General features: G+C 42.0%; 1 protein-coding gene across 1 annotated transcript in view; it reads right to left on the minus strand.

The window, feature by feature from the left end:
- Window positions 1-1,135: 1,135 nt before the first annotated feature.
- DERL1 (derlin 1) overlaps window positions 1,136-20,495 on the minus strand; it is a 29,077-nt gene continuing 9,717 nt past the window's right edge. Inside the window, exons 2-8 of the mRNA XM_038555429.1 lie at window positions 18,888-18,999; window positions 12,409-12,473; window positions 11,339-11,365; window positions 10,679-10,774; window positions 9,053-9,105; window positions 7,039-7,149; window positions 1,136-3,427 (exon numbers count right to left, since the gene is read on the minus strand). Of these exons, the coding sequence (XP_038411357.1) occupies window positions 3,289-3,427; window positions 7,039-7,149; window positions 9,053-9,105; window positions 10,679-10,774; window positions 11,339-11,365; window positions 12,409-12,473; window positions 18,888-18,999 (603 nt within the window). The 3' untranslated portion in view covers window positions 1,136-3,288. The remainder of the gene's footprint in view (window positions 3,428-7,038; window positions 7,150-9,052; window positions 9,106-10,678; window positions 10,775-11,338; window positions 11,366-12,408; window positions 12,474-18,887; window positions 19,000-20,495) is intronic.

The following is a 20,495-nucleotide window of genomic DNA, read 5'->3' on the forward strand; positions in this document are numbered from 1 at the left end:
CCTACTTCACAAGTTGGTTCCCAACCCCAGCCAAATAGTAGAATCACTGTGAACTTTAAAAACATGCAGGAGAGCAATGCAAGAAATCTGCACCCTTAAAAAATCCCAAGTGACTTTCTGGGACAAGCAGACTGGAAAGCAGAGATTGGAGGCTTACCTTAAATGATGTAGAAAGTACCTGGCACATCCAGTACCCAGGTATCTACCCTACCAGAGTTGGGAAGATAAGGAGGGCACGTGGACAACCATTCTGGGCTTTCATCATTCATGTCAGGATTACATGACATGATCCTCTCCCCGAATCCCAATCCCAACCGCCAGAGCCACTCTGGAAAGCAGATAAGTCAACTGCTAGGAAACACGTGTTTTCTCAGCCCCACCTTCCGAGATACTAACGGTATAAAGTCCAAAGAGCAAGAATTAGACTTTTCCCAAGGTGAAGCTTTGCTATTAAGTAAATGCTGCAAATTTTAAAGGGGAAGGGACCTCAGAAACAGAGTGGCCATGAATGGAGCAGTTGGCAACCAGCATCACCCGTTCAGTCAGTGTTACTCAAAGGCAGCTTGGAACACGGTGACACTGGCGATATGCCATCTCCTGAAATAAGCAAAATCATTCCTTTCTAACTTTCTGGAATTTCCCCCCAAGACAAGGAGACGGGTGCAGCACTGCTCCTTCTCATCACCCCACCTCATGATGGATGAATGAAGAGGGCCCAAAACCTGGCATACAAATTTGGGTGGTTCATGCTCTAGAAAAAAAGGCTCACTAGTGTCATGGCATCTGCCTTCCAGTCTCTAGGTTCTGACATGGCAAGGGGATTAAACGAATTCTGTAGGGTTCCAGGAGTCAGACCCATGGGCTACAGAAATGCCATGAAGCACCCTACAACTGGATAGGGTTCCTAACTCAGTGTTCGTTAAAATCAAAACCCAGACATTCTGCTTCCAGGAATGAATCCTACAGATAGTCCCCAACATGTGAACAGAAGTAGGTACTGAAATATGCTGCATCACTGAAATAGCAACAAATCCTGGGCACTCCTAAATGCCCAAGAGTTGACTGGTTCCAAAAATGACGTAGTACCTAAAAGAGGCAGCAGAGTAGGTACATGGAAATTTAAGGCAGACAACCATCAAGTTGTACACTTTAATTTACAATTTTTATCAATAAAAAGGATTAGTTACAAAAGGGGAAGTTCTCGATACAAAATAAGTTTGTTTTTTTTTAATTTCACTCATTAATAGAATCCACCATCATGTCTTGCCTTGCCAAATCAAATCTCAAATAGCTTGCTTAGCTAAAATTATTCCAAAAAGACAGGTCATCCAGACAAAATGATCAGCTCCCTAAATGTATTTGAAAAGGAAAATTTAATGAACATTTTGCCTTGAACTTAGGTGTCCTAAAGAATACTTGTAACCCTTACCAAAACTACTGCTAGCAGGCAGCTGAGTGGCTAAGAGGGCAAAGAGCGTCGGGCTCACTTACGAGAACCTTCTTACACGTACAATGAGTTTCCGCTCCTGTACGATGAGCGCACATGCGACATGACAGGACTAATGGCTTCTAAAAGTTTACAAGTAAATTTTATTGTGGCCACAGGTCAACAGCAAAAACATATGACAGTTGAGGTTCAGATTCTCTCGGCCTCCTATTTTATGGTATAACTTAAATATGGAGAGGTACACACAAACAAACTTTTTTTAAAAACGAGCTGTTTTCAAATCCTCACTTCCTGGGAGAACACACGTCACTACTGTTTAGAGGTGGGGCGCGGGACAGTCACACTGGTAGAGCACAAAGTTTCCTGAGAAGAAACCAATCAAAACGACCAAAGCCTTTCCAGCTGACTCCAAGTGTGGCAGCCACTCAACACTGGTCCTGGCAGGCTGCTTTCGGACTAAAAACACAAATTAAGAAACTGGCAAACACCAGGGCCTTCAAAAAAACTTTATTGGGGGATAAGCCTCACTCTGATGTGAAAAAGCCCACCTATGAAAACAGAAGTTGTGGGTATTTACGCTGGTCTGATGTGCATTCATGACGTGTACCTTCATGGCTCAAAATAAAGACCCTCAAGCACAAATGATTCTAAAGCCATTACAACCCAAAGTTATGGGATCTACCTAGATGTGCTTGTAGTAGCTCTCAACATACAATCTCTGTACAGAGGAGAGCTGCACCTTCCTCACAATTAACTGAAGCACATGGCCAGTAAAAGGGGAAGGAGAGAAAAAAGACAATTTAAATAGGGTATGAGGTTGTCCTGTCCACACTATTCAATGAACATAAAACTAGAAGGAGGAGGAAATGTGATCATGCCCAGGTCTCTCTCAGAGAGAGCAACTCCCTGCGGCAAATGTGATTTGGAACTTTCTAGCACAACACAACCCAAACTACTCTGGGCCCACACAAAACCAGTATGCTCTACATGAGATGCAAAGGGAGTTTGCAGTATGCCCCCCAGTTCACCTTAGCCCCACCCCCCACCCCAGCAAGATGCAGCTCCACTTGAGTTTCCACCACTTGACTTGGGGAAAACAAAAAGGACTAGCAACAACCCTCAGCCCCAGTCTGTGGCCCTCACTGACACAGTGGTGCTTTTTTTTTTTTTTTCCCATAAGAAACATCTGTAGAGGTGGCAAATGGTTGCACATGATACCAGGTCACAGCAATTCCAAAAGCTGATGAAGCTCTCCGTCCGCTGGTCCAGTCTTCTCTTCTATTGTTATAGTTCTGCCACCAAAGGGGGGAACGCGGTGGACAAGTTCTCTGTGACCAAGCCTTGGCAGAAGTCAATAAATAAGAGAGCTTGTCACAGGCAGAACCATGTTATGGGCAACCTCCTCTAGCTGCAAGTGTGGGGGTTGGGGAAAGAAGGAGGGAGGCATGTGTGCGAGAAAGAGGTAAGAGTCCCTTTGTCAAGGGTTTGGTGACCCCACCCCACAAGCCCAGCTTGGTGCCAGCAGACCGGGACCTGCCAAAACCCATTAATTCAGACGGAAAAGGAAGAGAAGACACCAAAAAAATATAGTCAGTTCTGAAATTTGCACAGTTGATATTTGTTCTTCGTAGCAGTAAGGACTTGAATGAGAATCACGAAACTTGAGGAACACTTATATTTTTCTTCAGGATTTAAAAAATTGTGTCTTGTACTGAAAGACTACATTCAGTGTGGGTCGGGTCCGACAGCGTTTGCTAGAACTTGGTTGGTAAGCACACCCAGCACTGGGAGGAAACGTCATCTGAGCGGAGTGGCTGGTGGGCAGGCCCGAGGCCGCCCCTTCACTGGTCCCCAAGCCGAAAGCCCTGTCCCCAGTTGTGTCTCCCGCCTCCGCCGTTCTGGTCTGCAGCTCGCCTCATGCTTGCGGGGGGCACACCGAATCCTGACACCCCTCCTCTCCTGCTGGGCAGCCAGCGGTACCTGGGTGGTGGGGGGACAAAGGGAGAGAAGACGACACAATCACTTCGGCAGAGTGATCCCACCACTCAGTGCACCTTCCTTTCTTGGTGTCCCTGTGGCAGCTGTCTCACTGAATCGTATTAGCGCGGCCAATGGAAGGACAAGGACAAGTCTTACTTTAACTCAGGCCTTTTCAGCACTTGGCTCAATGCACTGACCACAGGCGGTACGTGCTTTTCAGGTTTCTTTCTTTCTTTTTTTTTTTTTTTTAAGATTTTATGTATTTATTTGAGAGAGAGAGAAAGAGAGAGAGAGAGAGAGAAGGAGCACGAGGAGAGGGAGAAGCAGGAGACTCTCCACTGAGCAGGAGGCCCAACATCGGGCTTGATCTCGGGACTCTGGGATCATGACCTGAGCCGAAGCCAGACGCTTGGCCAACTGAGTCACCCAGGCACCCCACTTTTCGGGTTTCTCAAATTTACTCCATTCCCAGCCAGATCCACACTCAATTTGATTTCTGATTACAAAAGTATTTCATGCTGAAGAGTATGGAAACAAAAATATTACTCCCACAAGCCCAACAACCAGAAAGAACCACCCATATATAGCATTTTGACATATCTAAATACAGATCAAACTAGATCAAAGCAGACAAAACAAATTCACGTGCAGAAGATGAATCCGCAGCCTGAGTGTTGAGGCCCAACAGTGTCCACTGCCACATCTGGGCTCCACGGCATCCACCAAGGGGGATCGGAGAGGCCCTCTTGGTCTTGGGAGTCTGGGGTGTGTTTTTCCTGTGAATTCCTAATCTGCCCTCTGACAGCATTCCTTCCATCTCCAATATGGTGGGAACGCTGAAGCCCAAAAAGGGGACCTGATTTCACATGTGACAGATTAGTAAACCAAGAGTCACAGAACAGCTAAGAAAACATACACCCCAGCCTGTGTTCTCTTGGGCTCTGACCTCTCTGGACTCGGAGTAAATGGAGAATGTTTTTAAATCTATTCCACTTAGTGGCTCAGTCAGTTGAGCGTCTGCCTTTGTTCTGCTCAGGTCACGATCCCAGGCTCCTGGGATGGAGTCCCACATCGGGCTACCTGCTCAGTGGGGAGTCTGCTTCTCCCTCTCCCTCTCCCCTTCCATGCTCGCGCACTCTCAAATCAATAAATAAAATCTTAAAAAAAAAAAAAAAAAACCTATTCCACTTAAATTCTAATGTTTACAATTGTGCTCGAAGGCAGAGACCATCACCCGATGCCCCTGCTCAAAACCCTCATGGGACCAACAACAACCCAAGAGTGGTGACCTGCCCACAGCAAAGAGCCTGCAGAGCACAACCCAATCACCCAGTGCTTCGCGTACACCAGGTGCTGTCTGTGCATACACTCACCTTGTCTTCACCACAACAATATGGGGAAGGCTCGATTAGTATCCCATTTTATACATGAGAAAACCAAAACCAGATTGAATAAAGCCCTTCTAAAGGTGACCGTCGGGATTCAAACCCAGGCGTCCTGGCCCCAGAGCTTGCACCTGTACCACTTACTGCACTGCAGCCTGCAGAGGGGACCCACGGGGTGCGGTTCAGGTGACAGCGGCCGGTGACCGGAGTCCTCACTTGTTTACATCATCCCTGAGACTTTCCTGTTCCCGCCAAAACCAGACAATGAACCCCTTTCAAACAGAAAAATAACTGTGCGCAGAAGAGGATCTACTTTTCCAAATGGAATGCAGAACAGGGATCTATCTTAGAATTCTAGAACTCCCATCTTCCCTTTTAAACAAATACAGCTTTGTCTTTAAATGAAAATGTATTTGCAACTTCTGATTTCTCAATATCCTTGATGTTCTGGTACAATAATATTCCTCCAAAGTGTGTAATAAAGTAGAACACTTAAAAAGGTCTGTCTTGCTGTAAGACAATATGGAAGCCATCTCCACTGCTTAAATGGATAGTGAAATTAAATGCAAGTAATTAGTACAAAAAGACACCCAATTATACATAATCAACAAAAATTTATGGTAATTTCAAAGCAGTTACTGCTTTTGCAAGGAGCTACATTTTATCATCTGATCTTTATGCAAAATTCAACAGAAGGGCTTTTCCGCCAACAGAGAATGCTCAAATGGAAGGCAGGCTCCAGTGTGCCCTTGATTTTGCCGCTAGAATCTCGGATACTTTATTTCCTGCAATTGAGAAATATCTACAAGCCGGGAAGTCAAAATATGGCCATTTAAAGCAAAAGAACTGCTGGCTACCCACCAAAGGACCAAGTTTTTTCTTTTTTTTAATTGATGCATCTGCCATCTGACTTGATAAACCTAGATCAAAAATCCAAACCTGCTGTTATCGTGTCCTTTGATAATTAGAAAGCAGATTGGTCATTTGTTTTCTTAGCCTGAAGGCAACTCAAGGCTCAGAAGACAAACAAGTTTCTTTCTCTGCTCTTAAAAAAGAGAGAAAGTACAACAATAGTGTACTTCTCTGTTTGTATGTTATATTTCACAGAAGAAGGCTTTCAAAAACCTACCACTAACTGACAAAGGGGGCGGGGGGGGGGGTGAAGGGGCCTACTCAAGTTTTACTGCTCTCACTGACCCCTCCAGAAGAATGACAAACCGCAAAACATTAAAATGAGCAAGATGTGAAAGGGTGTTTTTTTTTAAAGCTTTTCAATGCAAGCTATGACTGCATATCCCCGACTGGAGATTAGGCGTGATTGTCAGGCAGGCTGTGACACCCAGATGGTGATTTCACTGGTCCCTTCTTCAACTGCCTTTTGCTTCACTGACAGAATGGCCACACTACTTACATGCTTAAGTGTGTCAGCATCTCTTCTGGTTTGTAAAATCCCACTCCAGCCCTAACTTTAAGAACAAGACTAAGAGCTCGTATTTACTGGACACCCATGGCTGTACGGCCAACAGCATACCTTTCCACCTGCAGCCGTGGGAGACAGGGCTCCCCTGGATTTACAATTTGCAAGTTGGAGCTCCAAGGTGTTATTAATTCCCCTAATTATCAAAACTGGTAGACGGGAATGGCATTCCAACCCAAGTCTGTCACAGGCCCTCAGCCCCCTCACCTGAATAAACCCTAAAACCAAAGAAGGAACCAGTACGTACTCCCGGGGTGCTTGGACTATCCAACCCTGGGTTTCTCACTTTCACTTTAAAAAGTCCCACAAATTTTCTGTTCTACAGCATCTAATAGAAAAAGGGTTGAAACTGCTAACCAAGGAGTTAACTTAGCCCCTTTGCCTCTTCTCTGGCCAAACCTTGTGGAAAACTGATACTCCGAGAGACGGTAGCCTTGTGCTGTGACTGTGCCCGGCCCCCTACGCACTGCTGTCCACGCTGGACCGTGTGCCTTGCCCCGTGCCCCGCAGAGCTACGGTGTCCCCTGGGAAGCCTGACATGAGTCAGCAGCCCCTGGCTGCAAGGGCTCCACAGAGACAACCAAACTGTGGCTCTGAGCCCTGGCTTCCTGTAACTGGGTGACCGGGGCAGTTTGTTGGCTCACAGTTCTCTGTCCACCAAAAGAGGTAAATGCTATATCTCATGGAGTTTTGATGAGGACGCCTAAAACATGAGCAAATGGCTATTCAATGAGCAAAAACACACTTACAGAAACTGAGGTGTGGAGAGAAAATTCCTTCCTCCCAAGTCCATCGGGTATCTGAACATTAGGAAGAAGTAAAGATGTCCAACAAGATTTCCAATTAGCTCATTGATTACCCTGCAAACAAAGAGCCAGGTGAGTTTGAAGGCATTCAAGCAGTCAGGTGAGATGTAGCCAGTTTTAACTAGAAGCCCAGGGAAGAGAGTCTGGCAACCCACTGCTGGTCCCTGGGAGCCTATGACAGCTCCACAATGAGCCCTTTTGTGGTCTGTATGGTGAATGCATTCGGAGGGAAGGGAAATTCAGTCCTGCTGGAGTCTGTGCTCTACAAGACCAGCTGCCCTGACATCTCTGTCAAGCCCCATCTCATCCTCAAAATATTGTTTTTGCTACTTCCTGCCTCCAGAGTTGGAAGCTGCAAAGCAAGCTTCTGCTGTTTCAGTCATAAATACTGTATTTGCAAACCATGGGCAAATCAAAAGGCTAGCAAGAGAGAAGCAGGGGAATATGGAAAGGTACAGGGGGAAGAGTGAACGCCTGTTCCCCCATTCCTAGAGCCACAGCACTTCTCCCTCACATCTTTGAGTATAAGACATCACAAAGATCACTTGGCATAGCTGACCTTCACCTTGTAATCCTAAAATAAACATTGACCTTCAGTTTTCCCATGGCTTACATACAGGCCACTTCAAGGTTTTATAGATCCACTCCTACTATCACATATCCTTCTGCCTTCTCCTGCCACGTGATTCCTGTCAGGGACAAATCAACAGCCACAAGTACTCCCAGACTCTGCCCATCCGGGTGGCAGGGCAGCTTTACCATGCTCAGAACTTGCTACGCTCTAAAGAGAGTCTGTTTGCTGACTCATTCATTTCTATCAATATCCGACAGGCATTAGGACCACACAGAGCAGAAATGTCAGACATGTTAAGGCCCCAGTACTATTAAAATCTGTTAAAACATTTAAGATATTTTGTAGTACAAGTAGGAGTTCACAGAACAGTTGCATCTTGATATCTTCCTTTTACAATTCTGACTGGATGCTTTAAAGGTCTTCCTCTCAGCTCCAATTCCAGACTAAAAATCTGAGGCTATTTGGCTAAAACTTCTGTACTATCAAACCACTTACAAAACTACTTCCCATCTGAGAATCTGCACTTCAATGACTGGTGAGCAGCTTTCAAGGCATCCTGGAAATGCCTCAAGTATAAAAAAAAACAAAGGGATGCCTGGATGGCTCATTGGTTGAGCAACTGCCTTCCGCCCAGAGCATAATCCTGGAATTCCAGGATCAAGTCCCACATCAGGCTCCCTGCGGGGAGGGAAGCCTGCTTCTCTGTCTACCTGTGTCTCTGCCTCTCTCTGTGTGTCTCTCATGAATGAATAAATTTTTTAAAAATCTTAAAAAAAAAAAAAAGAATAAAAAACATAGTAATTTTATGTATAATTCTTAGAGTCGTCAGCTCAGACACAAATTAAATTAGTTCTTTGTTTACTCAGTCTGGACAATGAATTCAGAAATATTTATTCAAAAACATGTACATGGAAATGTACTGTGCCTAATGATGAGCTAACAAAATAACAATCATTCAATGCTAAATGCACTTAAAGCCCTACAATTTAATCAATTAAATCAGAATGAAATTATAGTTGATTCTTGAACACAGATCTGAATTTTGTGGATCCACTTATATGTGGGGTTTTTTTGGAGAAATATAGTACAGTTCTAAAGCATTAATTGACTGCTTGTGCCATAAGCAAGGCTTTGGTCAATGGGAGACTATTAGCAATTAAGTTTTGGAAGAGTTAAAGAATATACACAAATTTCCAACGATGCAGGAGGTTGATGCTCCTAGCCCCCATTGTTCAAGGGTCAACTTTATTTCATAAGTATAAGGTTCCAATGCATCAATGTTGAACAACTTTCAAATTTTCTAAAGATAAGAGAAGGGAGATAAAGAATAATGGAAGTCTTCTAGGGATTTGTTTCCAATTAAGTAAATCTAGTATCACTTACGAGCCTCCGATGATATAGTTGAATCCAAGGATAACCCAAGGTAAATAACAGGCCTAGGAAAAAATATACACAAACATGAATAACCACACCTAAAAAGGATACAGTTGCTAGGGGGCTGGAATGGGTAAAGATATACTGACAAGAGCTTTATATAAATCCCTTGGAAAGTCACTGCAGTAATTTCTCAGACCAGTCTAGCATTATTGTACTTGAAACTTCCTATCTCAAATTATACAGGGGGCGCCTGAGTGGCTTGGTTGGTTAAGCACCTGACCTTTGGTTTTGGCTCAGGTCATGATCTCAGGGTCATGGGATTGAGCCCTGTGCACTCAGCAGGGAGTCTGCTTGAGATTCTCTCTTGCCTTCTGCCCCTCCCCGGACTTGCATGCTCGAGCTCTATCTAGCTAAAATAAATACATTTTTAAAAAATAAAATTATATTTATTCATATATTAGTAACTAGAGAGACAGAGTACTTTGCCCATGGTTCAGATACAACACATGCCCCTCTGGGTGAATATTAACAAAGATCTTCACAAAGGAGATGGGTGTCCTATGGATGCTGGTGAAAACATGACCCTGAAAAGAACCACTTTAAGACTCTAACTGGCAAAACTGCTACCCATGAACTAAAATATCCCATCTTTTTAGGTTCTTCTTTTACATATTTCACAAAATTACTTTGAATTTTTATCTCATTACACACGGATACCTTGAACAAATACTCTCCCCAGTGACAAAGCTCTTCAGTTGAGGCTCTGGCCAGACCAAGATTCAGCATGTTATACCAAGAGCTAAGGGAGCTGCAAGGAACTTCACAAACTAGTAAAGAAAGGGTTGCATATAAATAACTTGGAGACCGAATGTGGTTAAGTACCATAAGAGAAAGAGAACATCTTACAGAGCCCAGAGGCGAGACAAATTCTAGACAGGAGACCTGGAAGTATGTTCAGTCCCTACTCAAATGAAGAACAGGTAGGATTTACAAGAGGAAGAGAATAAAAAAGATGCTACCAGTGGAAAACTGTGAGAGAAGGCACTAAGGGAAGTGTTTGGTGACAAAAATAATCTCTCTTAGCTAAAGTGTAAAATACATTAACAGGGAATAGTAAGAATAGACTTTAAAAGAGAGTGCTCCCCAGGAGTATCTTTCCTTTTTCTTCTTTTTTTTTTTTCTTTTTAAAGATTTTATCTTTATTTATTCATGAGAGAGACACAAAGAGAGAGGCAGAGACACAGGCAGAGGGAGAAGCAGGCTCCCTGCGGGAAGCCTGATGCAGGACTGGATCCCATGACCCCAAGATCACGCCCTGAGCCAAAGGCAGCCACTCAACCACTGAGCCACCCAGATACCCCTCCTCCTTCCTCCTCTCTATCACGTACAGACATGAGACCACTTAGGGACACAAGCCTGAGGGGCCTGAAGCACAGAGGGAGTGAGAAGTAACAGCAAAGGATTCCAGGTTGGCTGCAGACAGGCAGGGCACTGAGCAGGGGAGAGGGGGCTTGCCTATGGTACTCTGCTCTGCAGTGACCTCTTCCGGATGAGTCAGAAAGTGCATCTCTGAGCTGAGGGGATTTTGCAAAGACAAATGAAAAGGAAAATTTTCCAACTACATGAAAGTACCTTAAACCGCGTTCCAAACCAAAACGATACAATCATGTCTCTGTTCAGTTGGGCCCAGACATAAAGTACTGACATGATCAGAGGAATCATCAGCAACTGCAAAAGAAGTCAACATGTAAAGACAAGGCTCCAGAGGCACTTCAAACAGGCTCAGCGTGAATCTACCTTTTTTTTTAACCTCTCCCCTACAAATTCTCACATGGCTATTCAAAACCAAAAAGAAATTCAATCATCAGAATTACAAACTGTGTTAATCAATTGGACAATGCACATTACAAAATCCTGGAATAAAATACAATTATTTTAGACATATTCAGAAATCTCAGGATCAAACTTGGTTATTTGAAAAAAAGCAGGCAGTAAAACTCTACCTAATGTATATTCTCAATTTAAAAAAAGTACGTATCCATATAATGCATAGAAAATACTGGAGAACCATCACTGTCCATACACAAACATTGTGAAGAAGCCCGAAATGAGCAAGGAAAATAACAGTTTAGATAATTCATGTAAGACTTTCAATATAAAAGTTATAATTCTGGTAATTTCAAAATGCCACATAGTTAGCCACAGAGTTAATGCAATGTAAGCTTCTCTCAAAGGCCATTCATTATAAATCTGAAACCTATAAAAGGGCAAACAGTTTCAAGGGACACTTACCTGCATATCCATTGCTAAGCCAGTAATCTTGGTTTATAAAGTTAAAGATAAGATACAAAAAAAACATTGTGCTCCTAGTATCAGTTAATTTCATTTCTGTGTCCTGAAAGAAAACACTTTTCTGTAGTTCAGGTTGTCTAGAACATCCCAAACACAAAGGTACCTAATCATCTTCATTATGAATACTCTCTTATACTATTATGATGACAAGGAAATGTGACAAATGAACTGCTTTGGCATATGACTCAGATGGCCCCCTTGCGTCCTCTCTGCCTTGCCCTGTGTTTCAGCATCTCATCTTCAAATGGAAGACAGAGATACCTGTGCCCTGAAACAAATAATGATTCTACTCACATCCAGGGCTCCACAGCATGGTTGAGGTTCCAAAACATTTTTTTTCTTCCCTTAAAAGAGGGGAAAGGGCAATCAAAGTGCCACATGTCCTGGCTCTTGGCCAAGTTTCAATGGAAGCTAAGCCCCAAAGCAATGTTAAGTTCACCAACTGGGTGCAGACTGAGCCATCAGGCCCCTTCTGCTGCTCTCACCATCTGTACAGGTCCGCAGCTGGAAGGCTGCTGGCAGCTGTAGCTGTGACACAGCAGAGACGAGCTGGGTCCTTTCCCAGAGCTGGGGACTTATGGGGGAACTGAATTACTGGGTAAGCCCCCGAAACAAGGACTGCAACAAAGTCAGGAAAGGATGCTGCTTGTAAATTCATTTTCTGAGAAGGAGCACAGATTCCAAAAGCTGTCTCATGGCATGGAATCTCTTTGTGCTGCAGTCAAACAAGCTGTCACACATGAGAACGCAGAGAACCAGGAACAAGAACAGGGACGGCAATAAAATTCAACCAAATGTGGGAAACCTCACAACAGCAAGAGGACGCATCACTCAAGGGCTATGTGATTTACGACAGCTTCAAAAACGAACTTTAATTATTCCTAATTATTAACTGTAGTAAACAAAGATGCAAATACTATAATTTGAACTGTTGTATAAAACACGGTCTACTTCCCCAAACCTGAAAATAATAGTTTATTTCTGGCCCCAAATAACAGACTAAAGGATACCACGATGCAAATCCAGTTAAAGAGGAGCATGAATAAATAGTCTGCCGGCCTCCCATCAAAAGCTCCTAGAAACAAAAACAAGCCAAATGTCATGGTTCAGAATTTCAGAACAAAGTGACTTCTATGTAGAGAAATACTTCAAAAAGTTATAGAGAAAGCCAAAATGAGAATATCTTTAAATTTCTCCTCTCAAGCAAAAGAAAAGTAAATTTTTAAAAATATCTAAAACGATGCCCTTGGAGCATGCAACCCTTGATCTTGGGGTTGTGGGCTTGAGCCCCATGTTAGGTTTTGAGAATACTTAAAATAAAAATCTTTAAAAACAAATTTAAAAAATAGGGATCCCTGGGTGGCTCAGTGGTTTAAGTGTCTGCCTTCAGCTCAGGTCATGGTCCCAGGTCTGGCATCGAGCCCCAAGTCAGGTTCTCTGTTCATCAGGAAGCTTTCTTCTTCTCCCTCTCCCTCTGTCTGCTGCGCTACCCCCCTCCCCGCCCCGCCCCGCTGCTTGCACTCGCTGTCTCTCTGTGTCAAATAACTAAGTAAAACCTTAAAAATAAATAAATAAAACCACTTCCTCAACAAAGCCCTGAGCTACAGCCAACTGAGTAATGCTAATCTGTGTTCTCCTAGCTGAATTCCAGTAAGGATCATGCTCCCCAACTACCACAGGCTGAAGGACTCCTGTGGAGGAATCTGTTCCAAAACTCCTGAGATTACACCTCCTGAAGACATCACAACCAGTCGGGCTCTTTCCTGGCTCTCCCCATGACTTGATGACACATCCGTGATCACTGGGGCAATCCTTTCCCTCTCCACTGGACCATAAGCTCTGATAGGGAGGGAAACACATCTGCTTTGCCCACCACTGTGTCTCCTCCAGCATGACTCTGTTGGGAAGTTCTTACAGTTGTTGTTGCTGTTGTTGTTAATAGATTCACACACACACACAAACCACTTAGTCTGACACTGCCTTTCTGAGAAGATTCAATCTCCTTCCAGCTTACATTCTAGCAAGGGAAAATGATGCTGGAAAAAGGGAAGAGGAAGGGCAAAGCCAAACCTTCCCATAGCCTCTGACTCTTTACCTTTACACTCCATCTGAGAGGTAGAAAAGAAAGACCCCCTTTCTACAGAGAGTTACATGACCAAAGTCACATGGCTTGTTAGAAGGTGAACTCTACTAGTCCAGTGCCCTTGCTACTACATCATATACCAGACTCTGTCTTATATCTGGACAGAATAATCAACATTGGTCTGGCTCTCCTTTCTAAGGGAGATTCCTCATGCATTCAATTGGAAGACCAGTGAAGAGGCAGAAATAAGAAACAAATGACTGGAAGGGTCACTCTAGCTCATACGTAGTCAACTAAAAAAAATCCTAACAAGTATCAGAAAGTCAGGGGAAAATATCTATCTAAAAGAAAAAAAAACAAGTGGGGCGCTTGAGTGGCTCAGTTGGTTAGGCATCTGTCTTTGATTCAGGTCATCATCTTGGGGTCTGAAAATGGAGCCCCGCATTTGGCTCTCTGCTCATCAGGGAGTCTGCATCTCCTCCCACTGGCCCTCCCCCAACTCTTGCTCGCTCTCTCTCTCAAATAAATAAAAAATCTTGGGACACCTGGGTAGCTCAGTAGTTGAGCGTCTGCATTCGGCTCAGGGCGTGATCCCAGGGTCTGGAATGGAGTCCCACATTGGGCTCCTTGTGGGGAGCCTGCTTCTCCCTCTGCCTATGTCTCTCCCTCTTTCTCTGTGTCGCTCATGAATAAATAAATAAAACCTTTAAGAAAAAATAAAATAAAAATCTTAAAAAAAAGAAAAAAAAAAACAAGTTTGCAGCAGAAGTCTCTCGTTCTTTCCCCCATTTCTCCCCTGATATCTCAGAGGCACACTTTAGCCCCAGTGTTAAGGATGCTTAATGGTAGGGGATCTATCTCTATGGATGAATCAGAGCTGAAATTCTGACAACACTTCTGAGTTTTAGTAATAGTTGTGCTTCTTTTGATTTGGTTTCGGCTTTATGATTTCTGTTTTTTTTTTTAATTTAATTTTTAAGGGGGCTCCATACCCAAGGTGGAGCTTAAATTCATGAACCCAAGATCAAGAATAGCATGTTCGACCGACTGAACCAGCCAGGTGTCCCACTGGCGTCTTGATTTCCAAGGATTATTCGGATTGACTAGTTTAACTATTGTCATCACATGAACTATAGTAGTCTATTATATGACAAGTTTGCAACTGGGAATTTACAAATTAACAGGTCTCAACCTGCAATCTTCCAGTTTAAATCAGAAACCTTATAAATAAACCAACACTGCTGTATACTTGAGTCAGGCAGGAAAATATATAGGTGACAAGTGTGTTGTCAGGATGTTATTGTGAGGCTGTACGGTGGAGAGAAGGCTGGGAGTCCACGAACCCAGGTTCCAGTCCTAGCTGTGTTACCTTGAACAGGTTTGTGACCTACGGGACCTGTCACCACCTCTCCAGACCATTGTTTTCTTGTCTGTGAAATCTTATATTAAAAGGACAGGTCTCAAAAGTTCCTCCCAATATAAATGTTGAGAGGAGCATCATTCATAACAGTGACAAATGAAAACAAGTCAAATGTCCATCAACTGATGGATGGAAAAACAAAATGTAGCAATTCCATACAATAGAGCTTTATTTGGCAATACACAGGAATAATGTACTGCTACATGGAAGAACCTTGGCAACACTATGCTAAGTCACATATTGTATGATTCTGTCTCTAAGAAATGTCCAGAATAGGCAAATCCAAAAAGGCAAAAGTAGATCAGTGGTTGCCTAAAAGTTTAAGGGGAGGGCGGGGTTGAATTGAAATGGGGAGTGGCTATTAAAGGGTACAGAGTTTCTTTTCATGGTGATAAAATACTCTAAAATTAATTGTGGTAATGACTGCACAACTCTATGAATACTCACTAAATCGTACACTCTAAATGGGGGGAGCTGTACCGTATTTGAATTACGTATCAATAAAACTTTAAAAAATGCCTCTCAACTCTAGAACTTCAAAATGCTCTGTGACTACATAGTATGGACTGGGGGAAACTTTTAAGAATTAGAGTAGACAAAAGAGATCAAAGGGCTAATAACCCTACAGATTGATCTGAAGTGTTATTCAGGTATCACAAATTAGTTTAATTACTTGACTATAGGGGATCCCTGGGTGGCGCAGCGGTTTAGCGCCTGCCTTTGGCTCAGGGCATGATCCTGGAGACCCTGGATCGAATCCCACATCGGGCTCCCGGTGCATGGAGCCTGCTTCTCCCTCTGCCTGTGTCTCTGCCTCTCTCTCTCTCTCTCTCTCTCTCTGTGTGTGTGTGTGTGACTATCATAAATAAATAAAAATTAAAAAAAAAATAATTACTTGACTATATAGTAGGGATGGGTAAGTGGGTTCCAGGACATCAAGCAACCAAGAGAAAACAATTTACAAATAAAATATGGCCGCAGAATTATTGTAACTTACATTTCATAACAGTATTATGATTATTTTTTAAGTCCTTGTGTTTCAGAAGTGAATATTAAAATATTTACGGATGAAATGATATCATGTCTGGCATTTGCTTCAATTAATCAGGGGCAGAGGGACAGACACGAATAGAAATCAAGTAAGACCAGCGATGAGATCATTATTAAAGGTGAGCAGTAGTTAGGGGTGCCTGGTTGGCTCAGTTGGTGGAGCAAGAGACTCTTGATCTCAGGGTCATGGGTTCAAGCCCCATGTTGGGTGTAGAGATTACTTAAATTCATTTTTTTTAAAGGTGAACAATAGTTAACAGAGGGTTCATATAGACATGTAGACACAGACTACAACATGGATAGACCTTAAAAACATTCTACTAAGTGAAAGAAGCCAGTCACATAGGGACTCAGAAAATGTCCCAAATAGTGAGATCCATATGTATAGAAAGTAGCTTGGTGTGTGCCAGAAGCTTGGAAAAACAGGATGGGGGAGGGAGAGTAATGCTTTCAATTTTGAGGGGGTGATGAAGAAATCTTGAATTAGTTAGTGGTGGATGCATAACACTGCAAATAGACTGAAGACCACAGAACTGGGGCACTTGGGTGGCTCAGTCAGTTAAGCATCTGCCTTCAGCTCAAATCATGATCCTGGTGCCCTGGGATCAATAGAGCCCCAAGTCAGGCTCCTTGCTTAGTGGGGATTCTTCTCCCTCTGCCTCTGTTCCTCCCTCCACTCACGCTCGTGCTCTCTCAAAAATAAAATTACTCTTTTTTAAAGATTTTATTTATCTAATCATGAGAGACACAGAGAGGCAGAGACATACGTAGAGGGAGAAGCAGGCTCCCTGCGGGGAGCCCAATATGGGACTCCATCCCAGGACCCCAGGATCATGCCCTGAGCCGAAGGCAGATGCTCAACCACTGAGCCCAACCAGGTACCCCAAATAAAATCTTAAAATAAAAAAATAATAATAATAAAAAGACCACAGCACCCTACACTTTAAAATGGTTAAAACTATTGGGGCACCAAATAAAATCTTTTAAAAAATAAATAAATAAAATGGTTAAAACAATCCATTTTTTTTTTGCTTTTTTTTTCTTTTTTGTGTTTTTTTTTTATTGGAGTTTGGCCAACATATAGTATAACACCCAGTGCTCATCCCGTCAAGTGCCCCACTCAGTGCCTGTCACCCAGTCACCCCATCCCCCCACCCACCTCCCCTTCTACTACCCCTTGCTCGCACCTTTCTGATTTCTTTCTTCTTCTTTTTTTTAATAGCGCTTAATGCAGGAAGGAGGCTTACTGACCATTTGGTACAGGAACCCAATTACATCTTAGGAGAGTTTGTTTTTTTGTTTTTTGTTTTTTTTTAATTAATTTTTTTTTTTTTTTTTTTGGAGTTCAATTTGCCAACATATAGCATAACACCCAGTGCTCATCCCATCAAGTGCCCCCATCAGTGCCCATCACTCAGTCACCCCCACCCCCCGCCCACCTCCCTTTCCACCACCCCTTGTTCATTTCCCAGAATTACAAGTCTCTCATGTTCTGTCTCCCTTTCTGGTATTTCCCACTCATTTTTTCTCCTTTCCCCTTTATTCCCTTCCACTATTTTTTTTATATTCCCCAAATGAATGAGACCATATAATAAAACAATTTTATGTTATGTAAATTTTATCTCAATAAAAAGGAAAACAAAGGTGCATTAACCTTTCTCACTACTTTTGTGTATGTCTGAAATTTTTCCATAACCAAATGTTTAAAAACTGGTCATGATCATCCATACTTAAGAGTTTACTATTGATATAGAAACAAAATTACTCCAATAGCTTAATCCTCAATGAAATTATATCAGAGGGGCAGAATTTGAAGCCAGTTGGCATCATTATCAGCAAAAGGAGAGAGAAAAAAAAATCATGTGTTCTGGGGGCTTTAAGGACCAAACCCCTGATGCGATGGTGAGAGTCCTCACCTGCTGGTCAGTTTTAGCTCAGCCCTAGCCCCTTTACCTGTCTGAATAAGGGGATAGGCTAGGTCCCTTCCAGTGCTAACAGTTGATAACCTGACACTTTGTATTAATACAATGATTTTCTTTGTAAAAAGAACCTCATACAAATGCCAATTTAGGGAAAAATCACATTTGACACCAAGTGCCCATCCTTCTACTTTTCCCTGCAGTTACAAGATTCACAATTCTCAAACTGACTTAGATTTTTTTTTTTTTTTTCAAACTGACTTAGATTTAAGGGTGGTTCAGAATTCTCTGTCCTGAGCTAACAGCTAGCAGGTTTATAGTCTCTGGAATCAGCCAACCTTTTCAAAATCATTTAGGCTTAACAAAATTATGTTTACATTTTGACACAGCAGTATCAACTTATTGCTTCTCCATGTAAGCAACTCGGAACAGCATATAAGGTATTTGCACAAAGGAAGTAACAATTGACAAAACTTTTAAGAAAAGGTTTTTGTAAAAAAGCTTATCCATAACATCATAGAGGTAGTCATATCTGATAAACCTGTGTATTATTAAATCCCAGTTATATATCTTACAGGTGAGTGATCTGATCACAGATAATAAGGCTTTCATAGCATAAAAAAATGTTTTTCAACTCCAATCTGGGAGATGTATACACTTCGGCCCATTTGCGCATTAAAGAACAAAAAATGCCACATGACAGAAATGAGATACCAAATTTCAAGGAGAGGCACACAGCTCAGCCCTTAGGGACAAAGTGTGGACAAGACATGTAAAGCTCTGGTCTTCTATTTTTTCACCTATAAAATGGTGACGCTGTTACTTCATGATAATGCTGTGAGGATTAAAAATCAAATAATCTAAGTACCTGGGACAGTCCTGGCACCAGTACTATTAACTAAGCATTTATTATCATTAGGCCATTTCCTATGCTAACTGCCCTCAAAATTCTTCCAATACATAAACATGAACCAGTAAGTTAGACAGAAACAAATCTTAAAACTATGGAAAACATACCTGTTTCAAGTCGTGTAGAATACTGATATAAGAAATATAAATTGACCAAATAAAGAAATCCAGTTCCTGGACCCACAGGGAAATAAAAGGTGGCAGTGATTGGCCTCCAAACCTGTCCAGATTAAAAGAGACACAGTAGTTAAGTTTCTCTAAACCTGGTTAATTGCTTTGTTTTGTTTTGTTTTTTTTTTTGAACTAAAACAACATTCACCTTTGCAAAATATTCTCCTCTGTGATGAAAGCTACCAAAGGGACACCACTAAGATAACTCAAGAAAACTGAAGAAAAGCTCTTATCAGCTACAATCATATTAATTTGCGAATTGATGGAATAACATATTGTAATATAAGCAATAAATATTTCTAACCAAGTTGAAAAAATCAATACTACAGAAATATATGATTAGTCTTTACTGGGATAAGGCATAGAGTTAAGCCTGTCAAAACTGAATTATAAAGACAATTTCAAAAAAGACAGTATTATCACTATGTAGGAAAAAGAAAATACTGGGATGACAAATCTTGCCAAAAAATGTCATAATTTAGAGGTAGAAGTAAAATAGAAATTTTTGTATTCAAATCTCTGTGCCATTTAGGCAATATGGACATATGACTTCACAATATTAACTCCCTCCCCCCACAAAAAAAAATTATAGAAAGGTCTACAGATTGAAATAAGCCTCCCTCCTGACCCTCATTGCCTAATTCCCTTCAGCAACAACGATCAGTTTGTTGTATTTCTTTCAACAAATATAATATTATATGTTACTATCGTACATCCTTTTTCATCCTACCACACACTGACAGTTCTTTACCTTGTTTCATTCACTTGAGGAAAAATTTTTGCTGGCTTTACAGTATTCCTTTTATGTGAGTGCCCAAAATTCATTTAAACTGTTACAATGCCACAATGAATATTCTTAAATATCCTCTTTATACATGTACATGTAGGATAAAACCCTGCGAGTTAATCTGCTAATAGACCTTTATGTTTAATTTTGGTAGATACTGTCAAATGCCTACAAAAATATTTAACCGACTTCTACTTTCTCCTAAATGTAGATTAGTACCTATCCTCTCTCCACGCCCTCACCATTTAGTGTATTCTCTATTTACCAATTATGTTTTTAAGACTTTAGCATTTCCTTTCTTCATTTTTCTGCTAGATTTGCATTTCTTTATATATATCATGGAAATTCCCCTTTCTCATTGTTGCAAATATTTTCTGGTCTATCATTAAATCTATGCTTTTCCGGTATTCTTGTCATATTGTGACATGTAGAAGTATTCATTAAATGGCGGCAAGTGTATCTATCATGTATCATGCTTACAAGCTACTTCTCCACTCTAAGAATATGAAAGTGTTCACAGTTTTATCGTAGCACATTCCCCGATCATCTTCATCTTGGAGTGAGGAGGAGATGGTCACTCAGCCTTCTCAATCCCATTTACAGAGTAACCCATGCCTTTTTTTTTTTTTTAAGATTTTATTTATTTATTCATGAGAGACAGAGAGACACAGGCAGAGAGAGAAGCAGGCTCCATGTGGGGAGCCCGATGTGGGACTCGATCCTGGGATCCCAGGACCACACCCCAGGCCAAAGGCAGA

The sequence above is a fragment of the Canis lupus genome, chromosome 13 (genome assembly GCF_011100685.1).
Source record: "Canis lupus familiaris isolate Mischka breed German Shepherd chromosome 13, alternate assembly UU_Cfam_GSD_1.0, whole genome shotgun sequence".
Classification (NCBI taxonomy): Eukaryota; Metazoa; Chordata; class Mammalia; order Carnivora; family Canidae; genus Canis; species Canis lupus.